Consider the following 23,625-nt stretch of genomic DNA (forward strand, 5'->3'; position numbering starts at 1 on the left):
TCGTACAGGTAAAGAATCGTAGCCTCATACTTATGTAAGACGATACACATCAACAGGCGCGATCAACGATACAAGCATTCAAGGCGAGACTCGCTTACCCTCCCCCCCCACCCTTTTTCTTTTCCAGGAAAGAAGGAGGAATGTTTTGTGTTTATTTATTGACCTCTATCTTTTCTTTCCATCGCGCGTGTCGTGTTGCCGACTTTTCTTCGTTTCAATCCGTAAATATATAGTGTCGAGAGAGCAAAAAAAAGAAAAAGAAAATAGCCGTTTTTTCCCCGTGAGACTTGAGAGAATTGGTCTTTTGAAAAAGATTTTATTTCAATCTTGAATGAAGATAGGTAAGTCAGGCTCAAGCAAAGCTCTTAATTTATTTAAAAAAAAATTCCCCTCGTTTCATGGATCATGGATTGGAGATATCATGTTCGTCGTTTGACATGTGCTGATATTCCAAATAGGAAGGAAGGAAGGAAGTTATGGTGCTGTGCCGAATCTGGGAGGTGGCCCGTAGCGAGGCATCCTCAGCACCCAGCGAGGGATCTCCTCTCCATACTTCCTTCCAGCAAGACCAGTTATCAAGCATGCGGCAAGATCAGTCTGGGGGTATGTATACCACGCCTCGCCGGCGAAATGGTAGTGGGAATGATTAAAATCAAAGTGTCGTGATGTCTACACCACGCAAGAAAATATATACAAAGAGGGAAAAAAGTCTTGCTCTCTTCGATCTTTGAGAAAATTCCCCAAAGGCCCTCTCTAGTGGCACCTCCTAGTAGCCACCGCCGCCGCAGCCCAACTTCCCAACACCGGCCGTCACGCGGGGGTTGATGGAGTTGTCCGGCTCGACGGCCGGGCAGCCCTTAAAGGCGTCGAACACTTGGTCCTTGCTCTCAAAGGACCCGGAATCGGAGACGGTGTTGGCGAGACAGTCGCGGCCGAAGATGGGGTCGCAGGCCGCTCCATCCTGGGTGTAGAGCTTTCCGGTCTTCTTATCCTCCAGGATGGGTTCCTCGACGCGGTCGAGGGTGTTGCCCTCCGCGAGGACCTCGGATGGTGCCGTGACGTCGAAGCCCTCGTCGACTTCCTCGAAGAGGTTGTTGACGGCGTGCAGCACGGTCGCCTTTCCGGCGACCTTGGGCGAGCGGCCGGCGGTGTCGTGGATGTAGTTGCCGAACAGGGTGATGGAGTCCTGTTCGCCGTTCAGCAGGATGGTCCAGTAGTGTTTGTTGTTGCACCGCGAGGACCAGGACGTGAGGCCGTCGAACTCGCTGTTGGAGATGGTGACGCTGCCGCCGGTCGAGCCGCCGGACGAGGCGGCGAACATCTGGCGGCCGATCAGGGAGATCTTGACGTGATCGACCCAGATTTTGGCGGCGCCGAAGGTTTGGATGGCGTCTCCACCCCAGATGTACTGCGGGTTGAGTTCGGTGATGTGGATGTTCCTGTTTTTGGGGGTTTAGATTGAGATGGGAAAAAAGGGGGGGGGGAGCGGATGTCTCTGCCAGAGCAGGACTCACTGGATGATCACATTCTCGACACCTTTTACCATGCGAAGACCCTTTCCTCGGAGGACACCCTCGCTTCCAATCCCGAGGATTGTCTTGTGGGAAGCCACGTCGATTCCTTTGATACCAGCCTTGTCATACGTGACCTCGATCTCAGGTTTGTCGGCACACCAGTTAGCACCGTTGATCGCGTCTTGACCACCGTTACCCGGGCTACACACAAATCCAAGTCAGCTTTCGTTCTCTTTCCGAGTGGAAACAGGTGGGAGCATGGTCGTCTCTCCCATCCATTCATCTACCTATCAATCCAGAGCAAAACAAGACAAAACACACAAACTCACCACTTGTTGTTCGGCGGCCGGCACCCCATCTCAGTCACCTTACCCTCAGACCCTATGAAGTTGTACTCCTTATCCAGCACAATCACGCGCGGTTCGTCGTCTCCGAGCCAGAGCTTCAACTCCTCAATGTCAGCCGGTATCGCCGGCGCCGCATCCCCGCCACCTGTCGCGCCCTCAGCGAAGCCCATGGCGGTGCCGACGACCTTCTGAGCGGCGACGTAGCCGACGAGGAGGGGGAGGATGGGAAGCATAGCGGAAGAGGCACGCATTTTTGGGTATTTTAATAGATATATTCCAGATATATGAATTAAACGATATAATGGATAACGAATGTTGGTTTTGGTCTTGCGTCTTCAAAATGAGGGATTGAAGAAATGAATGGAAAGATTTGATGAGAAAGGAAAGATTCGATGAGAATGATGGCAGGTACGTACGTATATAAATCTTTATTTTTATGAATATATCCGTACGTATGGTTTACCTTCTCCCACAACTACCTTCCTGCCCCGCCCGCCAAGTGGCATTTTCCCTCATGTCCGAGAAGGGGTGGACTTGGCGGGCTTGTTTGATGGAGATGGAGATGGGGCTGGGTTTGAAGGCTTAGATTAGACCTGACAGCTCTTGAAGTTTACTTCCGTATTACAACTAAAACCCTTCGGGCAATATGAGATTAGGAATAGTAGTATCTCGGAAATGCGGGCCTTCCCCCTTGGGCTTAGTACAGCTCGCTTATTTATCAGCTTGATTGTTTCACGTAGTATCTTATTCATCCATCGCAATGCGATAAGCACAGAGTTCGGACGACGGAACGGAAAAGAGAGCCTCATTCATACTGTAACCTCATAAACCCCGGTACAGGGTATAACCTGGTTTTAGGGACGCGCTAAAGCAGCCGTGATACGGAGCTACGTACAGTTGTCCCAAATTGATTAATTGATGGCATTTTGGACAAAGAAAAAGATCTTCACTCGCTTGGATGCTGTCTATCTACCGCACTTTCTGGTTTCTATGAGTGCATGGCAAGCCTTGTGCCCAGTTTCTATATGGTAAGTCGTAATTCAAGCCCCAATAAGCTGCCTAAGCTAGCCCAAGCTGGCTCAAGTTGGCTCAAGCTCAGCTTTGGCAACAAGACAATCTTAATCGAGGTTTGAGTTTGGATATCTCGAGGACCTCTTAAATACGGGTATATCGAAGACGCCAAGGCTAATACATAATCTTGTGCACAAAAGGGGCGAGGTCTTGCGGGGCCAGATAAGCGACCAGTACTATTTTGCATCGCGGAGCTATCTTCACTAGCAGGATTATAGCAGAAGCATGATGTCGCAAAGCGTCGAATTTGAATGATTGATTAGAAATCAAAAATAAAGACATATTTATTATAATCGCTATTCTGCCTCGATTACTTTTATCTTTAAATCTATAAGTCGCTCCTTTTTTACTCCCCCCCCCATGATACATGTCGGACCCAGTTTGGGCCCACAAATCATAGAGCGGTGGTTTCTGAATGGCTCAAAGCCCTGTCAACTCCATTGCACGGACTAAATACTGACCTAAAGATACTTTTCAAGGCTGGATTCTTATACTACGTACTACGTAAGTTGATTGGTCTAAACATTGGTAAGATCCCTTGCGAAATTATACTTTCGACATGTACTCGTGGGGGGGAGTAAGTGCTAAACGCTAAGCTCTTTTTTGTGCGTTTCTTTATCTCTATTAGGTATTACCTGCGTATCAATTTCTTTAAGAGCATTTTTGCTAATCAGTTGTGACTCAGCTAGATAATTGCATGATAAAATCTGATTAAGACGTTAAGATGAGCACCGTCTTCGTCATTATTAAAAAGATTGAGGTACTCAAGCTCGTCATGCTCGTCTTGTACTACGTATTTCGGTTATAGATTTAGCTTGCGGAGATAATATTAGCCTCTTTCCAGACGTTTCATAATTTTATAACATATACTCTCCTATCTTGGCCCGTTTACCAACAGAGCAGCTCAGCTGATGGTTTCCCATACTTCGACATTGGTGGAGTCTGTTTTCGCATGCCTTATTATCCACCTTGAACTGAATGCCGCTCCTCTGTAGGGCAGCGCAGACTTCTTCCATGCGCTGGCCCCTGAAGGAGGCTGCGTCGCCCCTTGAAATACGGTACGTAAACAAAAGCTGGGCCGAGCGTAGAGGCTGAACTAAAGCTATTCACAAGGCAAGGTTGCTACCATCCATCCCCCTTAATGAATATAGTAGTATAAAGTATATTGAAAGTACCGCGATATACGTAGTAGTACGTAGTAGGCGTAATCGTCGGCTCGCTTAGGTGGGCCTCCTTATACCGGTATCCTTTCAGTCTTAAAGCCGACGATTAATTGTTACACCCTTGAGGGTGCCTCAAAAGTTTAGTTTCCACAAACCCCCCTGGTTACCCGAGCCTCAAGGGTGAAACAATTACGCCTGTACCGTGGTAATTTTGCAATCGCTTACTAGTTATACCAAGGCTCGGCTCAACAACCTCATACAGTAAGTAAGGGTTCATCTTTGAAAAGCGTCTTTAAGCAAGTATTGAATAGTGGGGCTTGTTGCCCTTACATTAGGGGCGATTCGTCTGTGCAGTAAGTAGAGTTGATAGGGCTTTAAACTATTCAGAGACTTCCGCTTTACGACTTACTACTACGTACTACGTACTAATAAAGGGCTAAACTGGGTCCCGACATTTAATTACTACTATAAGGAAGATTATCCTACTACGTATAAGGAAGATTTAACCATAAGGAAGATTTAACCATAAGCAAGATCTAACTGTAAGGAAGAAAGTAGCACTAGTAAATCGCGAATTGACGTAGAGATAAAAGGAGAGCGTATCGGGTTCAGATTCGATTGACTGCGACACTTGTACGTAAGTAAAGCACGAGACAAAGTGTCGGCACAAATAACAGGAAACGTGTGAGAGAGAGAAAACAATTCTCTATATTAATTGTTAGAGCACACAACTGCCGTCCTGCGGAGGTAGTAGGTAGTACAACGGCAAGTTGTCTGACCCACTTTGGAAACTAATTTAATCGAGCAATAGTATCGCGTTCAGCGACATGAGTCGAGGGACGGGGACCGTAAATGTGGGTATTGCTCGATTGAGCTAGCGTCCAAAGTGGGTCAGGAAAGTTAGCCGCTGTTACCTCCGTAAATCCTTGATATAAACCCAATGTTTTCTTTCCGTACGGTTTGACGAGGGTCGTGTGGTGTATGAAGAATAATCAAGTATTAATAGTGGGAAGGGCCCCAAGAGTTGCGACGCCAAGTCTGATTATTAAGCCCATCCACATCTTGGACACGTTGTTTGATTTCAGCTTCGGATACGGGTTTGCGAGATAGACTTACAGTTCAAACTTGCGCTGTAGAGCCCTTCTTTATAAGTTTGCCCTATCATCATTATACCTGTCCAGATCTAGTATCATGTCGTTTGCATTTTCGAACTTGACCTTTTGTAGCATATGGGTACGGCACCCGCACGCATACTCTCAACATCTTCCAAAGTGCACTGCCGGCGTCCGTCGACCCCCTGCAATGCCCTATCCAGTTTTGATCCACGGCATTCGGGTCGGCAGTAGGTGAACCTAAACTCCTTATAGTATTTATACGGGAGATCGATGTGGAACTCGCTATACTGTGCTGCCCGACGGCATCCTGCACCGCCTCCTGTTTTCCATCCCAGACAAGCGCTTAGTAGAAGAGAGGCCAGACTCGTCTCAACTTCCCACAGACCCGAACGGACTTCCCCGGCTCGATCTCATTGCGCGTGGCAACCTACCGAAGCTTGCTCTCTTTTCTTCGGGTTCATCACCTCGCACACCTGGCGCCAATGTGCCGCGCCGCACATGGCAGCTGCCATCCGGTAGAAGCCACAGCGGGACGTGTACTTCGCCACCATCTAGGTGTAGACGGCGAATTGGCGCATCGACTGCGTTGGACGAGGGAGGATCTCGACTGGGGTGCCCGTCATGTGTCGCATGGCTGATCGCAAAGAAGACGTCGGATTCCTCGCTTAGCTTTGCCATGATGCCTCGGACTCGAGCAGCTCGGCTTTCCCTTCTAGGAGGCGGGACTTATGCCAAGTTGGGCCCGTTTGACGGGTGAGGCCGAAGAAGCTGTGCCAGGGGCGGAGGAACGTGGTGATCAAAGGACGCATTCTGTCGAAAGGAAGTGTTTGGTAGGCAGGTTGAACTGGCGACGGGTACTTTGTGCGTAGTCCCAAGGGCAAACGGCTTACAGACCGATCTCGGTTCAGGTATCAGGAGATATATGGGCACGACAGCTGCTGATACATTTGAATTTTAGTATAGGAAGGATAAAGTAAGGGAGGGGGGGTGCATCACGTAGTACTAGGTATGGAATGGGTCTTGCTATACATACTTTTCTTCAAAGACCTTACTAAAAGTGGGAGTCAAAAACTCATGTGTATAGTCTTGACTCGTTGGTATCAGCGAACGGTTTATATAAAGCTTGGAGGGAGCAATAAGGAACAGGTACCAGTCGAAGAGGTGATTGATTAGCCGAAGCGCTAGCTCATTCCTTGAGGGTAACTACGAAGTACAGGAATATATCATGCGAAGACCTACTAACGAATCTGTCTACTTGATAGCATTCACGGAATAAAACGTATCGAGCTCTTTCAACTGATCATATTATACTGCCTATAACTGTCAATATCTTTATGTGTGGAACGATTATAGGATTCCATGAGCCGAGTAATGGCGTACTATAGACTGTCTGAAAGATTGTGCAACAATGCAACTTGCCAACTGACCTGCTACGAGCCAACAAACACCCATATCCAATTTTCATGTGGGTGACAGTTTTATTACTAGAAAGCTGGCTATAGCCATATAGAGAGTCTCGCTTCAAGATAGCTTTGAAAGAGCCGGAGGGGTTTGTCGCATTGCATATGAGGTTTCTAAGACACTTGCACAACACCCCTGAAGCATCGTTTGCTTTCGCTTTGAGGATAGCTTGCACGTCTCTATCAGACTGAGAAAAAAAATCACTGGAATATTTAGGATATCTCTTGCCTTCCTCTTGGCCAAGTTACGCGAGCATCGAGAGGTTCAACTCTATGCAACACCAGACGCACTTCTTGCATGCCCCAACTCTTCAAACCTGAATTTTTTGGAGTCAGACTCGGACATGAAAACAGGTTGGGAGAACCTAGGCCAGCACACGGCAGTCGATACCTCCACGACGCCAGAGTGTGCTCGTACCTCCGGGCTCGGTGCTCGAGGCCTTGATTTGCAGCCATCAAATGTCTCCGTGTCTGCAAACCCCAAGCTACCCGAGCCGGTACCACCAATGCTAGAGCGCAAGGGATCCGAGCCTCCGGCCAATAAACCTATGGTGGTTGGCGTATACGGAATTCAGGGCTCAGGAAAGTCGCATCTGTTGAGCGAGCTGAAGAAATCTCTTGACCCAGACAGCTTCTGCTTCTTCGATGGGTCGGCCACGCTCAGAAGATTTACCCCTGGCCGCTTTGAGCAGTTCAATTCATTGCCAGAAGCCGAGAAGTACCAGGCTCGAGAGAAGGCAATCGAAGCTGTTAGCCAGGAACGCTCTGACAGCGAAGTGGTCGGGATTGTGGCCGGCCATTATACTCTCTGGGGCGAGGACGATGAGGGACCTGATCTGGTTTGGACCGCAAGTGATCAAAAAATATTCACGCACATGGTGTACCTCCAAGTGTCTCCAGATATTGTCCAGAAGCGCTGAGAGGGCGACAAAACACGGGTACGACCTCACCTGACTATCGAGAACCTGCGCATCTGGCAAGACAGAGAGATCTCTGAGCTCCGCAGCACTTGCTATAAAAATGGGATTCTGTTCACTGTTATCAACGAACACTCGACCCGGAACGGCGACGACAACGGCTTCTTCGCTGCGGACAACACACATTCTCAAGCCAAGAAAATTCTCGAAGGTTTGCGGACTCGCACCGAGGAAGTCAACCTATCCTATGTGGAGGAAAAGATCGACCTGATTGTCAAGGGCTGCCCTCGGAAAGACTATGCTGGTACTGGATGGTGATAGGACGTTGTGCGCACGCAGAAGACACGGGCATGATGTTCTGGGAGAGGTTTCCTTGCACCGATCCTCATTCGGACATTGCCTATCGGCTAAAGGCTATCTTCGGCGGACCTCTTGGATACACCTACGATGCATTCCTTCAAGCCATGCTTCTCTACCAGGAATTGGATTCCAAAACATTCCACGACCTCTGCCGACATGTTGCGAATGAAGTTGCATTGTATCCCGAGTTTCTCTCTCTGCTGCGTCGGGTGGAGCAAGACCGTTCTGCTGGTGCCGTGGTTGTTACTTGTGGTTTGAAGCAGTTGTGGGAATACATCCTGAGTAAACATGGCCTAATGATTGAAGTTATCGGGGGAGGACGCATGGAAGACGAGTATGTAGTGACGGGAGAAGTTAAAGCTGCTCTGGTGCACCGATTGAGGAAGGAGCATGGCATGTCTGTTTGGGCCTTCGGAGACAGTGAGCTTGACTTGAAGATGATGCAGGTGGCGGACCAAGCCATTGTCGTCGTTGGAACGCAGGGAACCCGAAGCAAGACGATGGATAAGAAGTTGGCACTTGCAATGGAGAGCGGTCTCGTGGCCCGGCAGGCTCTGGTCCCGGCCCATGCGGCAGCTCGCCTGGATGCGAAGAACTTGCCGCTAGTCGATCTCAACGACACCAAGTTCATCAACCTCATGCTCCGCCGGCGAAAGCATGTCTCAGTTCGCTACCCATCGAAGAACGCCGCGATGCTGCTTCAAACCCCCATGCGTGATGCGGAAAAGGCAGGTCCGGTTCTTCAAGATGTCCACCGCCGAGTAGGGTGGTTCTTGGCGATGGAATTGGTGACAGACCTGCTTGGAACGGAGACTTACCGTATCCCTCATGTACAGGGCAACCTCTCGGATGGTCATCGGCTAAAGCACGAGGAGCAGACAGTTATCGTGGCTTTGATGCGTGGCGGAGAACCGATGGCTCAGGGCATCAATGATGCCTTTCCCCTCGCCATGTTTGTTCATGCCAACGAGCCGCAGGATCTAGAGTTCGATCATCTTGAAGGACGACGGACGGCGTTGCTTGTAGACTCGGTTATCAACCGCGGCACGACGATTGTGGAGTTCGTCCGTCGTATTCCCCAGCTTCACAGCACGGTCCCGATCATTGTCGTGGCAGGCGTTGTTCAGAAGGAGGCCATCGCCGGCCCGCTTGAGTTTCTTGATGGTCAAATTGGGCCGAAGCTCGTCACTTTGCGCATTTCTGACAACAAGTTCACGGGAAGGAAAGGTACAGACACAGGGAATCGTCTGTTCAATACCACTCATCTCAAGTGAGGGATTATTTCGGGAATGGGGCTTTTGCGGGTCCTGGAGCGGAGTTTGATAGAGTTTGTTTTGTTATCATTCTGCTTGAGAATTAATTGATCGACGAACCGTTTGGCTTTGATGGAAGGTCTGGGCTTGGTTTGGACCCAAACGCATTTTTTCTGCACACAGCAGGAGCTTGAAATATCCCGAATTTTGTATGAGACGACCAGTATAACGCAAATGCAAAAAACAACCAACAATCCGTTTTCATATATGAACATCCGAACTAGATTGGCCATTGTCCGAAAGTTAAGCCTGATTTGCCAGCGGATGAGGAATGCTACCCCCTCCACTCCTACCTACATGCGTTGATTATTTACCCTCGTCACTTCTTTCGACTGAAGATACAGGCATTTATTTGATCGCTACTGTAATACAGAACCCATAAGTCGCCCGATTGCCGCGTCTTTAACAGGACGCTTTCATGTAATTCGTTTGTTTACTCCAGAAAATGCGTAGCGAGTGCTGCTCGCTCGCGTGTTTCAGGGGAAAATAAAACGCCAAGGCGGATTGCCCACTCCGTAGGGAAAGCTTCGGGACATCGACGTCACTGGACCTCTAGATTCCAAGGCTCCTATGATCAACATCTCCAGTTTCTCAGCTCCTCGATGCCACAGCCATGCCTTCCCCGGACGAAATTCTTGCCAACTGGCGAGGGACAGTCGATAATCACTTCTCCAAGACCATCGCCGATGCATTTGCTCTTCCCGCCAACGACGACTATGTCTACAGGGCGGAATCGTTTGCGATGACCTTGCGCCAGGTCCAAGAACAAATTGATACTGGCAAGCTGAAATACAAATACCAGTCTCACGGCCAGCAAATCGAGGTAACGTCGCTCGAGACTGTGCGCAACAGCGATTGATTGACGAAGGTCCCGTCGGCAGATATAAACGCCTACACATCCATCTTCGCGCCCACAACCGATACCTCCAAAGCCCTCACCTCCTTGGCAGCCAATGCGAAGAAAGGGTCGCCTCGGGAGACAGTAGCGAAGTATCTGCAGTCGCGGAGGAAATGTCTGTTCAAGGTCCCCCGGGCAAAGGCGCACATCAATCCATACTACGATATGTGGGTGCTGTCGTGCCAGGAGACGGCGTTTCTTGGACCGCTGCCTGATCCTTCGTATGCGAGTCCTGCAAATGCGAAACACACGCATCCGATTCTGCCGCTGTTCTACCATCACTTCGGGTGCGTTGTGCCTAGCTATGAGGCGCTCCATATCGTATCCCAGGTGGTTGCGGATGCCAAGGCGGATGGGGTGATCGATATGGCGAGCGGGAACGGATATTGGACGTACATGCTTCGCGCAATGAAAGTGGATGTTGTTGCCGTGGATAATATGGCGAGCGAGTATCGGACGATGTGGATTGAGGATACGGTGAAGGCTGATGGGGTTGAATACCTGAAGAAGAACACTGGCGGGAGAGGGAAGGTACTGCTAATGGTTTATATGGTAACTGCTGGAAGCTTTACGCAGAGAGTGTTACAGGCATATCGAGGGAACATCATTGTGGTCGTTGGAACGCAGAATGCAAATCGATATACAGGCTTTGCGGATGTCACGACCGAGGAGTACTTTGAAAATTATATGCCTGGCTGGGAGCTGGTGTGTAGGATACCAGTGCCAAGTTTCGCCGGAAAGGATGAGGCGATGTTTGTTTGGATTCGATAGACGGAGGGATCTCAAAAAATGGTGTAGCGGCATCCTGGGACAGGTGTAAGATCAAGTTTTAGAAAAGCGCTTTGCTTCATAGGTTAAAAAATAGCAGACGAAGTTAAGCAAACTTGTATAGGCTATCGATGGTAGCGCGCCGATGAATATAATGAACGTCGCTTTATACATTCCAATTTAGCTGAATCATTATATACTAATGCTGGCCGACAAAGTATGTTCTAATAGATATCAGAACAAAGACTGTGTACCCTACTTACGAAATAGAAACTCATTAATTCGACTTACCAATATGCTGGAAGATAACATTTGCCGCCTGTGTGAGAGATAGATTTGTGGCATCCAGCTCCAGTTCATTGGCATTACCAAAGTGGAATAAGTCCTCTCTCTCTCCCGAATGCTACGCACGATAGCAATGTCTGAGAGCTTGGTATCTGTAGATCCTCCCCTTCCCTCTGCCCTAGTCCGTCTCAAGTTCTCTTCTATCTCACAGTTCACGATAATCGATATGAATAGGGACCCTCGAGTGGCAGGCGCATTCTGATAGTCTCGCGCAGATGAGAAGAGAGGATGGTGACTCGTCTAATAGGTGAAGAAAGTCTATATACTTTTTACAGTAGGTAGTGCTAACAGGGAGTCGTGACGTAATCAATACGGATGCTTCCTTCTGCGAATTTTCTGCGCCAACGCCTCGGCTAAGCGAATTGGATGGGAACTGGCGTAACGCCTCCGGGGGAGAGCGTGGGGGGTGGAGCGTGGCAATTCTGGACCGGTGATTTACGCTGTAGATTGGACTCTGGGTTCAGCATTGCGGTCGGTAAGTGACGGGGAGGGTGGCGATGGCGTATGCACGAGTGGACGTCTAAAGGCTGGACTACTCTGTACTTGTACGTAGAGCCCGTGGACCTACGAGGATGGAAGATCTGTCGAGTGAAGCTCAATCCAGCCTGGGGTCTCCCCCAACACTACTCCTGTACTATACGATACAGAGTAGTTTTTGAGAGATGGCAGATGCTCGGGCAAACCAAGCGCCCTCCTGATGTCCCTGTCGGCTCAGGATGGCGCTCGAAAGTCAATACGGCATGATCACGCGGTCTTGGACGATTGCAGCGCGGCTTCTTATGGCGCATGAGCAAAGGGAAAGGCTCGTTGATACTTGCAATAACAAACAGAGTTAGTTGAACATTTCACAGATCGTCGCTGCTCGCCCGTGGCTTTAGAGCCAGTGAAGGTGGTGATTGAAAGGCGGCTCGGCTACGCTCGCTCAGCCCAAGACACTTCAGCACACCAAGTCCTTGATTGGTCTTTGCATTTTCGCTCTATTCAAAATCAATATTTAGAATATAAATCCTGCAGCCAATACATCTTAGAGATCTCATACGCAGTAGCTACCCCGCATATTGTTCCAGCCGGGAATTCACGACGCGACTCAAGTAGTAGAGATAATGAGTTTGGGAGCATGCAACCAAGATATGGCTCTATTTCCATTCAAACCTTCGGAGAAGAAAAAGGCCTTCGTTGAGGCCTGACACCTGAGGCCTGGCTGAGAGGTTGCTTGTGGGGTGAAAGTATGTTTTTGGGCTGAGCCATAGAGTGAGGAGTGAGTGAGTGAACCTTTCGGAATGTTGAACATCTTTCAAAGTCTAAACACATCAGAAGTGCTTGGCGGAAGAGTGCTTGCCCTGAGAAAGTGCGAAAGGGTAAACAACGCATGTCAACAGAGCGGCCCGTTTGTCATGAAACCGAAGAATATCTTCTGGGCAAACCACCAGTGATATTGGAGCCAGACTGGGCCCATGGCTCTTATGCCGATTTTCGTCAGTCTCGGAGATGCGTTCTGCTTTGTTTCGGCGGTATCAGATCGATATCATTTTTCTGCTGTCGTGGAATCTGATAACTTCAGCATCGGCGGCCTCACGGCCTCACGGCCTCACGGCCTCACTTGCCTGCCTACAGTGCCTGATTTGTCTCCAGATCAAGTGTACATGGATCGGTCAGGTCGGGTGGAATGCTCTTTCCTCCTAGGAAAGTCGTGCAATGTTGCACTATTACAGTGTGCGACTTCCCCAGCTTCACTCACACTGACCCTTAACAACAATCCCTCATCCTCCCTAAATCTTCCTTTCCACAATCACATAGGAACGGGAGGAAAACCGCATACAAGATGGGGGTGACATTGAAGAAACCTCCCAGATCCCAGTTCGGCAAGCCGTCCAACTACCTCCGTCCGGAAATCAAAGCGGTCGATATCATCATCGCAGGAGGTACGGAATATGTCCCCGCCGTGATCCGTTGTTGCTGTGCTGACCCTCGCAGGCGGTACCGCAGCATGCGTCCTTGCTGGTAGACTCGCTGAAGCAGACCCTAATCTTCAAATTCTTCTTATTGAGCAAGGCAAAAACAGCTTGAGAAACAAAGATGTTTGTTATCCTGGCCTCGCTCTCGGTCACCTCGACCCCGAGAAGCATAAGACGAAGATGACTGCATTGTTCTGGGAAGCCGAAAGTTCCAGCGATGTTGGCGACAGGGCGCTTGTGGTGCCATCCGGTGGCACGCTGGGCGGCGGGTCAGCTATCAATTTCATGATGTAAGTACTTCCAAAGCTGAACCAAAGAGGGTCTAACAACATTTGTAGGTATACGAGAGCACAAAAATGTGATTTTGACGCGTGGAATACCCCTGGATGGACCTCCGATGATCTGCTACCCTTGATGAAGAGAGTATGTAGCAGACTCTGCCACAGTTCCACACTGGGCTGGTGGATCACAGCTGACGATCACTAGCTCGAGAAGTACGATGGACCGTCCATGCTGGACTCCAACTCACACCTCCACGGCGTTTCTGGTCCGGTCAGCATCTCCGATGCTGGACACCGATTTAGCAGATCGGAAAACGACTACATCGAAGCGGCTGCAGCTGTAGGATACCCTGAGACCCCAGATCTGCAAGACCTTATATCCTGCAACCGAGTTAGTCGATGGCTTCGATACGTGGACAAAACTGGTCGACGACAGGATACCGCCCATGCCTATTTGCAGAAGCTCCTGGACGGCAAGCCGGTCGAGAATCTTCACATCCTTGTTCAGCACAGTGTGATCAGGGTGGTTTTTGACGATAAATCCGATCCGAAGAGAGCCACGGGAGTCGAGCTCATCCAGAACGATAATTTCCATCCTTGTACAAAGCCTTATGAAAAGGGACCCTTACGACCCGAGAGGAGAATCGTGAAGTCAAGAAAACTGGTCGTGATATCCTGCGGCGCTCTAGGTACGCCTCTGGTACTCGAGAGATCAGGCGTTGGGGATCCAGAGATCCTGGCTAGAGCACAAGTGCCAGTCGTGGCCGAGGTTCCTGGTGTTGGCAATGATTACCAAGACCACAACGGTATCTTCTCTTTGTATAAGACCTCCCTGGGCCCATCCGAAACGCTCAACAATATGCTGAGACGCCACATTTCTCTGGCCCAGGCCGTGAAGCCTGGAGATCGGAGAGCTTTCTGGAATGCGATTGATGTCGCTGCAAAAGTGCGACCAACGGATAGAGAGGTTGAACAGATGACTACGGAATTCCAGCGTGCCTGGGAACTGGACTTCCAAAATCAACACAGCAAGCCACTCGCGTTATTTGCTTTCATCTCAGCGTATGTTGCACGCGAGCGGGATCAAGATATCGGTTGCTGACTTCTGTATAGTTGCCCAAGAGTGGAGGAGAATTCCGAAGACGAGCTGGTCACCGTCGTCAGCTACAATGCCTATCCCTATTCGCGTGGCTCCATTCACATTACGGACGACAAGAAAGGGTACGCCTTTCAAACAGGATATCTCTCGGACCGATTTGATCTCGAAGCTCATGTGTGGGCGTACAAGAAGCAGCGCGAGATCATGAGGCGAACTAAAATGTTCCAAGGCGAGTTCCAACCTTCGCACCCGCGGTTTTCGGATGACTCCAACGCGTTTATTCCCGCAAACTTTGTGCCCTTCGAAGGCGTTATTCAAGATATAGTCTACACTCCTGCAGATGACCTTGTCATCGAGGAGTATATCAGGCAGAATATTACCACTACCTGGCATTCCCTCGGTACAGCTAAGATGGCACCTCTGGCAGAACATGGGGTGGTTGACAGCTACTTGAATGTACACAGAGTGAAGGGTTTGAAGGTTGTTGATCTGAGTATTGCACCAAAGAATGTGGGAGCAAACACAAACCATACAGCGATCCTGATTGGAGAAAAAGGATTCGATATCATAGCAAGCGCGTTGGGGTTGAGTATCCCAGACCCAGAAGCCGCAGACGCCGTGGTCCATGACAAGATGAAGAAGGAGTTTGTTCACAAGTGCACGGTGGAGGTGAAACTGCCGAAAGAGCTAGTCCTTTGCGAGAGTTGTATCTATTGCAACAAGCATTTTGATGAGTACGCAAAGTATCGAGCGGTAGATGCTTCGAGTGAGGAGGGTTCAGGCCCATGGGCTTGTGTTCCTTGCGGAGAGCATCATGTGGATCAGGACTCGGACTATTCAGACGACTCGAAGAAGCCAATCGATTCCGGCCAGGAGGACGAAGACGAGAGTTATACGCAGGGACAGAGGGAACTCTCCGACATCGAGTCCGTGGATGAGGATATTGCTGCTCCTAGCGTACGTATTTTTCGGTTTTCACTTTCCTGAACGTTTGAGAACTTCTGGCGACATGTTGTTTCCAGTTCCGAGGCGCCCAGGTGAAGCCCGTCTTTTTCATTACGGCTTGTGATTGCCGGCGATACAGCTGATCCTCTGTTCGCAAAATTTCCATTACTCAATTGCTGACTTTCCCGTTATTTAGGCTGTACATTGCTGTGCCAATTTCTATAACGGGTTCAGTTGCGACCACTGTAAGGAAGAGCGCAGGGAGGTAAGTGTCGAAGTGAACGAAATAAACGATGAAAGCGATCCAGATGAAGAGAGCCACGAAAATACAGTTGGTGATACAGGCTTGACAAGCAGACCATGTGCATGCGATGATGGCTACTCCGTCTGCGAGTATCACGAAGAGGCTGGGAAGCTAGAAGATCTTCGCTACACCCTCAGGATGGTCCAGGCGCGTATCGGCCAAGCAAATAAGGTACTTGGAAGCGGCGGCCTGGAGCCAATCGAGAGGCTTAGGGAACAGGAGAAACTCGACGAGGAAATACTCCATAGCGAGAGGATTGAGTTGCAAATCAGGACGAAAGTGGACAGGCTCACAGAGATGACGACTCGAGAGGAGTAGGGAGGAGTCGGGGCAGAGGTATGCGTAGCGAGTAGGCGATCAGCGTTACTTATATTATTTTTGTTCTATCATACTTGTTTTATCATGCTTAGAAGGGATCCGGCATTATTTTCATTTTTTAATCTCTTATTAATACCAATAGATCATTAATCAACATACTCATCTCACAATACCTTATGTCCAACTTCACTTCTGCAATTTTTGCTGCCGAGCAAAATAACAACCAAGCACGCTGCAGTACCTAGAGCGTTTTATCTTATTAATATTAAGATAGATATAGAATTAAGGTTATTTATTTTATAAAATCGTTCTTGCTTCCACCATCTTGCACGTGCAGGTCATTCTTTTTTTCTCTCTCTCTCTCTCGAGTAGACTTGGCAGCCAATCCTGTCCACACGTGACTTACGGACCCGGCAAATAGATCTCGGGTGCTTCTGCGAACGAACTCCTCCATCTTTTCATCCGTCAAATCATATCAAATCAATCATTCTCATCAACCTATCTACATTGTATCTCTGTCGCTACACCTGGAATATATCAAGCTGTATGTGTAGCTCCTCCGAGTGGGGGAGCTAGCTACGTACAAGAGCTGGAAGCTGATTCGGAGTGGATTCATCATTTGGTTTATCTGGTTTTATTAAAAGCTCGTGTTTTCCTAATGAAATTTAGGAGTTATAATTCTAGTTTGGACTTTTTCTTTATATTCGTGTTCGTGCGATGCTTGCCTCTCGCCTCCAGCTGGCCGTGGCGGCCTTGGTTGTCATTGACTTTGTCGCTGCTCTCCCAACCTCTTTTCTTCAGCACAATCGTCTCGACCTCGACCACGAGCAGCCGTGGCGTCGTCCTCACTACCAAGTCTCCTATGACTCTCGCCCTTTCTATATAATCAACAACATGACCGACTCGGAATTGAAGGCCAAGCTCCAGTCCTGCGAGAACGGTCCCTGGAGCATCACCGACTTCTCCATTGGCCATCGTGGAGGCGGGACTCTTCAATTCCCGGAGGAGACGGTCGAGTCTACCATGGCTGGTGCCAGAATGGGCGCGGGCATTCTTGAATGCGATGTCTCCTTTACTGCCGACCGTGGACTCGTCTGCCGACACTCCTTCTGTGATCTGCATACAACGACCAACATTCTGCTATACCCAGAGTTGGCCGCCAAATGCACCGTTCCCTTCACACCTGCGAATGCAACATCTCCCGCCAATGCGCTGTGCTGCACATCAGACATTGCAACCGCCGAGTTCATCTCCCTCTGTGGCAAGCAGGACGGCTTCAATGCCAGTGCAACGAACGTCCACGACTATCAGTCCGGCACGCCCAACTGGCGGACTGAACTTTACGACACCTGTGGTACCGTCATGACCCTTGATTCCTACATCACGTTGGTCGAGTCGATCCCCGGCAAACGCAAATTCACCCCAGAGCTCAAGACCCCGCCAGTACAAGTCCCGATGCCGTTCAACGGCTACACACAGGAGCAGTACGCGCGCGACATGCTAAACGCCTTCCTCGAGCGCGGCATTGCTCCCGAGCGCGTCTGGGCGCAATCATTCCACCCGCCCGACATCTACCAATGGATCACCGAGTACCCGGAATTCGGCAAGCAGGCCATCTTTCTCGACAGGGATGGCGACACGCCCGCCAAGTACGCCGCGGACGTGGCGCGCCTCTCGAGCTTGAAAGAAAAGGGTGTCAACATCGTCGCGCCGCCTTTCGCATACCTGCTCACAACCACCGGCGAGGGCAACCAGACTATCGTCCCCTCCACCTACGCGACCACAGCCAAGGCGGTGGGCCTCGATGTCATCGCGTGGACGTACGAGCGGTCCGGTCCGTTAGCGACCGTGGGGAGCCGCGGCGAGTACTACTTCGGCTCCATCGGGGGCGCGGTGCATTTCGATGGCCAGTACTACGAGATTCTCGATGTGCTTGCGAGGGATGTGGGCATCAAGGCCATCTTCTCGGACTGGTCGAGTACCGTTGGTTATTATGCTAATTGCATGGGCTTAAAATACGGTGGGTTTTGAATATGATGGATGATGATTATCAGGGTGAGGGGAAGCCGAGGCCATTGGGGATTTATGTTTGGACGAACCGAACCTCTGATGGTATGTGTGGATTTCACTCCTCAGCGCCAGGAATGCGAGATTTTTTCCTCTTTCTTTTTCTTTTCATTTTCATGTGAGCTGATAAGGCGTAGATGACGAGTGCAATTCTACGTATAAGTCAATAGAAGTCAAAAATATATAACACAGAATGTGATCGGAACCACCCAGTGCGAAGATAAAAAATGCCCCAGGAGTTTAGCGAGGGAGTTGGTTGAACTATTGAACAGCCCATCACGGTTATCTCTACGTCTAGAAATTGTTTTTTTACGTCTATCATTTTTTTGGCCTGGGAACCGGCTTCTGCATCCAAGTTCGCCGAGGACAAAAAAAAAGACTCTTTGTTTCGATTTCTGGCTTGCTTGATGTAGTTGAGCAGTGCCGCGCGAATTGCCTCAGTCTGTTTACATCCGGACCCGGATTTCTTTATCGACCTTCTTCCCTCTTCTAATCCGGCGAAGCCAGAAGACTTACCGCGTTTGAGTTCCAAATTGCTCTTCTTTGGAGTTGTTACCCACTTGCCCCCCTTCCGACCGGTTCCTTTGTGGGCAGAGGGAAGAAAATCGAGCGAGTCCGTTTTCGTCATCCATATAAAGGTGTTGTTAATGTTGAGGCCACTTAGGACAAAGAATGATGGTCCTGTGCAGCATCGATCGATATGATGTCTTTATCCTCGAGGAGTGTGGATATATGAGGATTCCCTCGAGTCCCAAATGTCTCCTGGCTCGCAATCTCTATGACAGAGCACGGAAAACCCTCGTGGTATTGATTGATTGATACAATCCGAGCGCGAAGTATATATGCAAGATGAAGAAATTCTTCAAGGACAAAATGCTCGGGACGGTAGAGAGGGATAAGAATAACCGCAGAGCATCTGCGGTTCCCCTCACCACCCCGTCCCAGCCTCCTCCTGTGGACATCAGACTCGCCAATATGGCCGTCAGGCTCAACGTGATGGGCGACGATCGCGACGGGACAGGCATGATCCTGCTCTACGAATTTCTCATCCCAATGAAGGACCCCGCGCACCCGTCCAGCTACAGCTTCGACCTGTTCGTCGCGCGCTTCGAGCGCAAGCTGGGCGAAATCATGAAGAAGCCGGGCTACGAGACGGAGATCTCCCACGGGAAGCTGGGATACTTCACAGCGAAGAAGGATTACGAGAAGGTGTGGGACCAGGAAAGCTTTGAGGTCGCCGTCAATCACATGTACATCCACCGCGGCGCCAGCGAAGAGATGTCGTTCATGTACCAGCCCGAGTACCCGGCGCAGAGAGAAGAGAGGCTCGCGACAGGAGCGGTGCAAGCTGGCTTCAAACTTCCAGGTATCTCGTCGGGCAGAGCTGCTGCGACGGGACCCGCAGCTGAGTATTTCAAGCTGCCAACCTTGCCAGGCAAGGCCCTACTTGCGGGCAGCACGACAGTGAGGAGCAGCAGTCTACCTGTTGCTGGCTTGGGCAGTGCAGAGGGGTCGTATAAGCCGGAGAAGCTGAATGGGACCATGGCTGTCGGTGCTGCTACGGACGTCGAGAAGGACATTGAGTTTGCGCGGCTCGAGGAGCTGGAGAAGAACGATACCGTGGCCTCGTCGCCCGTTTCTCCCTTCACGATCCGCCCGCCGCGAAAATCTTCGTTGCCTGCGCAGGATTCGAGCGCGGCTGAAGAGAATTCAGCAGTTGTCAAGATACCGACGAACTCCTCGAGCGGGAGACTGTCTAGATCCTCTGGATCGATCAAGAGCGCCGTCAAGAAAGTGGTTGGCATCGTGGCGAGGAAAGAGCCGGAGACCAGGGAAGAGATGCAGCGCCGGTTCAAGACTCTGTACACGGAAGTTGGCAAGACTAGCTACACGCGCGGCGGTGACGAGGGGGCCTTATCCCCTGAGGATGTCCAGAAGTTTGAGAAAGCGGATCATACTGTCGTTGAAGGGGAAGCTGAGGCTGAGCCCGAGAAGACAGAAGATGAAGACGATGAAGACGATGACATTTCGAATGAGGATCGTATTGTCACGAGGTAAGTTTCTCCATGCCCCGGGTCAGGTGAGATAAGTCAGCTGGGATCTCGCTAACGTACTTCGAGGCTACAGGAACTTCAGAATATCGGGGAGCTGGGCCAGCTTCGAGATCCGAAGGACACAGCCGGTACTTTGACTCGTTGGACAGAATGCTGTGCCATGTTCCGCATTGATCCCAGCGAGACGAAAATGGGTGAGGTGGTCAGGATCGTCGGGCTCAAGACTCCACTGTACCAGTATCAGGCATTTGGTGTGTACTGGCAGATGGTCACTTCGCGAGATGTCGGCGGTGGCTTCGTTGCCGATGACATGGGGCTTGGCAAGACGATGTCGTTCCTCGCTTATGTCGTCGTCGAGCGCCAACTTGCCGTCCTCTGGCGCGACGTCTTGAAATCCCGAGTCGCCAAAGACGGAAGGCACCTATTATCAGGGGAGTCAGGATCCTGCCCAACGTCGCCTAAACGGGGCTGGATCACCTGTCCCTGCTCCTCCAGCAGCCCGACCTCGAAGCTGAACCTGAAGGTGGGACTCAGGATGGCTTGCGTGCCGCAAGCGCTCGTCGGCCAGTGGTGGGCGCAGTGGAAGACGCACGTTGATACCAGCGACAACGTGCTCGGGATGAAGATTGTGGTTGATCATCCGGCGCTCTGCAACGACTTCAAGACGCTGGCTGAGGACCGGGTGAATAGCTGCGAGCAGTCCCAGGCTCGCGGTCGGATGGAAGCTACCAAGGCTATCAAAAACGCGAAGAAGAACGACGTGAGCAAAGAGCACCAGGAGGGGATCTTGTTCTTGACGACCAAGGAGAACTATCCGAAGTCGATGAAGGCTTACTTTGAGAGCCCAGGGTTTGTGCACGACCCGAAAGTAGAAGGGTATGTATTTTTGATTGTTGAAGTAGATGGTGTCTCAGCTGATCGTTTTCTAGCGGATGGAAGACCGGGACACGCTGCAGCTTGATCTTTGGAATCGCTATGATCGACGAGTCGCACGAAGAGTACTTCAAGAACAAAGGACGAGCAGGCATATTGGCGAACCTGCCGAGGCAGAACAACGCTGTTCGCCCCTTCGTCTGGGGATACTCTGGCACTCCAATCTCGCAGACACCGCGCGGGATCGAAGGTGTCCTCTGGGCGATCGAAAAGCATTCCAAGACTGTCAATCCCGCGTTCGAGTGGAAGAAGCTCGACGAGATCTGCAAGGCCTACGACCACCAGCTGAAAAGCCACACGCGAGACGACGCCGCCGTGGCCCAGATCCTCGCCGATTTCAAGCCGTTTCTCGAAAGGCTGATGCTGAGACGGACGGCCGAGACGAGGTGGTTCGGCCATACCATTATGAAGCTCCCACCGCATATCCACGCCGACGTCCGCCTCGGACCTAACGAGACCTTCACGCATTTGATCCCATCGCTCGAAATGAGCTTCGACCATGAGCGGGCCGAGCTCCTCGAATCGCTGCAGGCGCGATGGGAAGGGTTCCCCGATCTGCGGAGGTCGAACATCAAGCCAACCAGGCTGGCCTTTAACACCGAGACCCGAACGCTGTGGCGCTCGCGGATCCTGGCTACGTTCCCGTATCTGTATAAGCTGATGACGGGGACGGAAGACCGCCTGGATCTCAGCGTTAAGGAGCTGCAAGCCTTCCAGGCGAGGAAGGAATCGAACCCGTATCGCAAGTACATCAAGCAGATTGTGGAAGGGAGCCCGAAGTGTCTGTGGCTGTACGACTTCATGACGAAATTGAGCCAGCAGGTCGACGTCAACAACAACCCGCACAAACTGGTCATCATGACCAGCTTTCCGCAGGTGGCCTACATCCTGAAGCTAGTAAGTCCCTTCCCAGCTAAGCAAAGCCAAAAGACCTTCTTCAATCTCTCAACCCCTCTCTTCAGTCCACGCTGCTAACCGCGCCTCCCGTAGTTCATCGCCAAGTACTTCCCGGAATACAAAGACCTCGTGGGCGTCCTGGCCGGGCGCATGAAAGGTAGCGAGAAGAGCGAGATCCTCCGCGCCTTCACGGATGCGAACAGCAAATCGCGGGGTACCGCGAAGCCTTCACGCAGCGTGCAGATCCTCGTCGGCCTGACGCAAGTCGTCGGCGTGGGCCTGCAGCTGCAGAAGGCCTGCCACGTCGTGCTGATGGAGCCCGACTACGACTTCGTGCGTGAGCTGCAGGCGTACGCACGGGTCCACCGCATCGGCCAGAAGAACCCGCTCTCGCGCTCCTTCCGCCTCATCACCGACGACGACGCGAGCCCCGTCGAGCGCGCCATCTTGCTCCGGCAGCTGGCCCGGAACGAGCTCGTGGGCAGGGAGGTGCGCGCCGAGGAGGTGGCGCGGATAGAGGAGTACTCTACGCGCGGGGCGCGCTTGGATGAGGAGGGCGTCGTTGCCGGGGCGCCTGTTCCTACTCTTGCTCCTGCCTGAAAACCGTTTCTCTGAAGCTTTTGGTGATTTGAACCTGTTTGGGTTTTTTTTCTTTGCGGTTGGGAAATGGGAATGGTTGCCTCTTTTTTTTTCTTTTTCTTTTTCTCTCTCTCCTCTCTCTCTTCCTTCCCTATCTGTACCTGCACCGCTTACGTTACAAGTTAATGGGAGACTACGGTATTGTAGTTCGTATTGAAAAAAAGAAAAAAAAAAAAAGCGCGAGATAATAACCTCCCAAAAGCATACATATAATCAGCAAGGCTCTAGACTACATACGTGATTTCTCCTCCCCTCTTTCCCTTCTCCCTTCCCAATCCAGATCCCCCTTTCCCCTTTCCCCCCCCCCCTTTCCCCTTTCAACAGCAACGAAAAGCGAAAAAAAGACACGCAGACCTCGACATCAGAAAGAAGCGGCTGACGTACCAGACTGGACTACCGTAGACTAGCTTGACCCGCTTGACCAGCTACACCCGCTACCAGGCGGAGATAGGGACTCGGAATAAGTGTCGGGAGGGTGTGTTGGGGGGTTTTGTAGAGCAAATGTTTAAAAAAATTTCAATTTCAATTTCAATTTTTTTTTTTCCTTCAATTTTTTCAATTTTTTTCAATTTTTTCAATTTTTTCAATTTTTTCAATTCTTTCAATTTTTTCAATTTTTTCAATTTTTTTTATTTTTTTCATTTTTTTTACTTTTTTTACTTTTTTTATTTTTTTCATTTTTTTCAATTTTTTCAATTTTTTCAATTCTTAAAATTCTTAAAATTTTTGAATTTTTAGATTTTTGAATATTTAGATTTTTGAATTTTTAGATTTTTATTGATTGATTGATTGATTGATTTTTTTGGAAGGGAGGGAGGCAACGGATGGGCTCGCGAATGGTTGATGGATGGCTGTGTACCTT

At 50.3% G+C, this 23,625-nt stretch overlaps 6 protein-coding genes across 6 annotated transcripts; 5 read left to right on the forward strand and 1 right to left on the reverse strand.

The window, feature by feature from the left end:
- Positions 1–766: 766 nt before the first annotated feature.
- Positions 767–2,112, reverse strand: L3040_000044 (uncharacterized protein; the record flags this gene model as incomplete). The annotated part of the gene is made up of 3 exons (XM_007295071.1): positions 767–1,439; positions 1,515–1,715; positions 1,844–2,112. 3 exons carry the CDS (start codon positions 2,110–2,112, stop codon positions 767–769), a joined length of 1,143 nt encoding a protein of 380 aa, XP_007295133.1.
- Positions 2,113–7,014: 4,902 nt separating this feature from the next.
- Positions 7,015–9,221, forward strand: L3040_000045 (uncharacterized protein; the record flags this gene model as incomplete). Its single annotated transcript, XM_066154997.1, has 3 exons — positions 7,015–7,575; positions 7,633–7,798; positions 7,909–9,221. 3 exons carry the CDS (start codon positions 7,015–7,017, stop codon positions 9,219–9,221), a joined length of 2,040 nt encoding a protein of 679 aa, XP_066013065.1.
- A 652-nt stretch (positions 9,222–9,873) lies between these two features.
- Positions 9,874–10,929, forward strand: L3040_000046 (uncharacterized protein; the record flags this gene model as incomplete). Its single annotated transcript, XM_007295073.1, has 2 exons — positions 9,874–10,083; positions 10,129–10,929. The coding sequence occupies 2 exons, from the start codon at positions 9,874–9,876 to the stop codon at positions 10,927–10,929; spliced, it is 1,011 nt and encodes a 336-aa protein (XP_007295135.1).
- Positions 10,930–13,093: 2,164 nt separating this feature from the next.
- On the forward strand, positions 13,094–16,173 carry L3040_000047 (uncharacterized protein; the record flags this gene model as incomplete). The annotated part of the gene is made up of 6 exons (XM_007295074.1): positions 13,094–13,193; positions 13,246–13,516; positions 13,565–13,649; positions 13,713–14,569; positions 14,621–15,563; positions 15,748–16,173. The coding sequence occupies 6 exons, from the start codon at positions 13,094–13,096 to the stop codon at positions 16,171–16,173; spliced, it is 2,682 nt and encodes an 893-aa protein (XP_007295136.1).
- Positions 16,174–16,890: 717 nt separating this feature from the next.
- Positions 16,891–18,204, forward strand: L3040_000048 (uncharacterized protein; the record flags this gene model as incomplete). Its single annotated transcript, XM_007295075.1, has 1 exon — positions 16,891–18,204. One exon carries the CDS (start codon positions 16,891–16,893, stop codon positions 18,202–18,204), a length of 1,314 nt encoding a protein of 437 aa, XP_007295137.1.
- Positions 18,205–19,089: 885 nt separating this feature from the next.
- L3040_000049 (uncharacterized protein) lies at positions 19,090–22,724 on the forward strand (the record flags this gene model as incomplete). The annotated part of the gene is made up of 4 exons (XM_007295076.2): positions 19,090–20,294; positions 20,361–21,170; positions 21,224–22,124; positions 22,218–22,724. 4 exons carry the CDS (start codon positions 19,090–19,092, stop codon positions 22,722–22,724), a joined length of 3,423 nt encoding a protein of 1,140 aa, XP_007295138.2.
- Positions 22,725–23,625: the final 901 nt, after the last annotated feature.

This window comes from Drepanopeziza brunnea (genome assembly GCF_022702325.1).
Source record: "Drepanopeziza brunnea f. sp. 'multigermtubi' strain 214-2 chromosome Unknown ctg1, whole genome shotgun sequence".
In the NCBI taxonomy this organism is placed as follows: Eukaryota; Fungi; Ascomycota; class Leotiomycetes; order Helotiales; family Drepanopezizaceae; genus Drepanopeziza; species Drepanopeziza brunnea.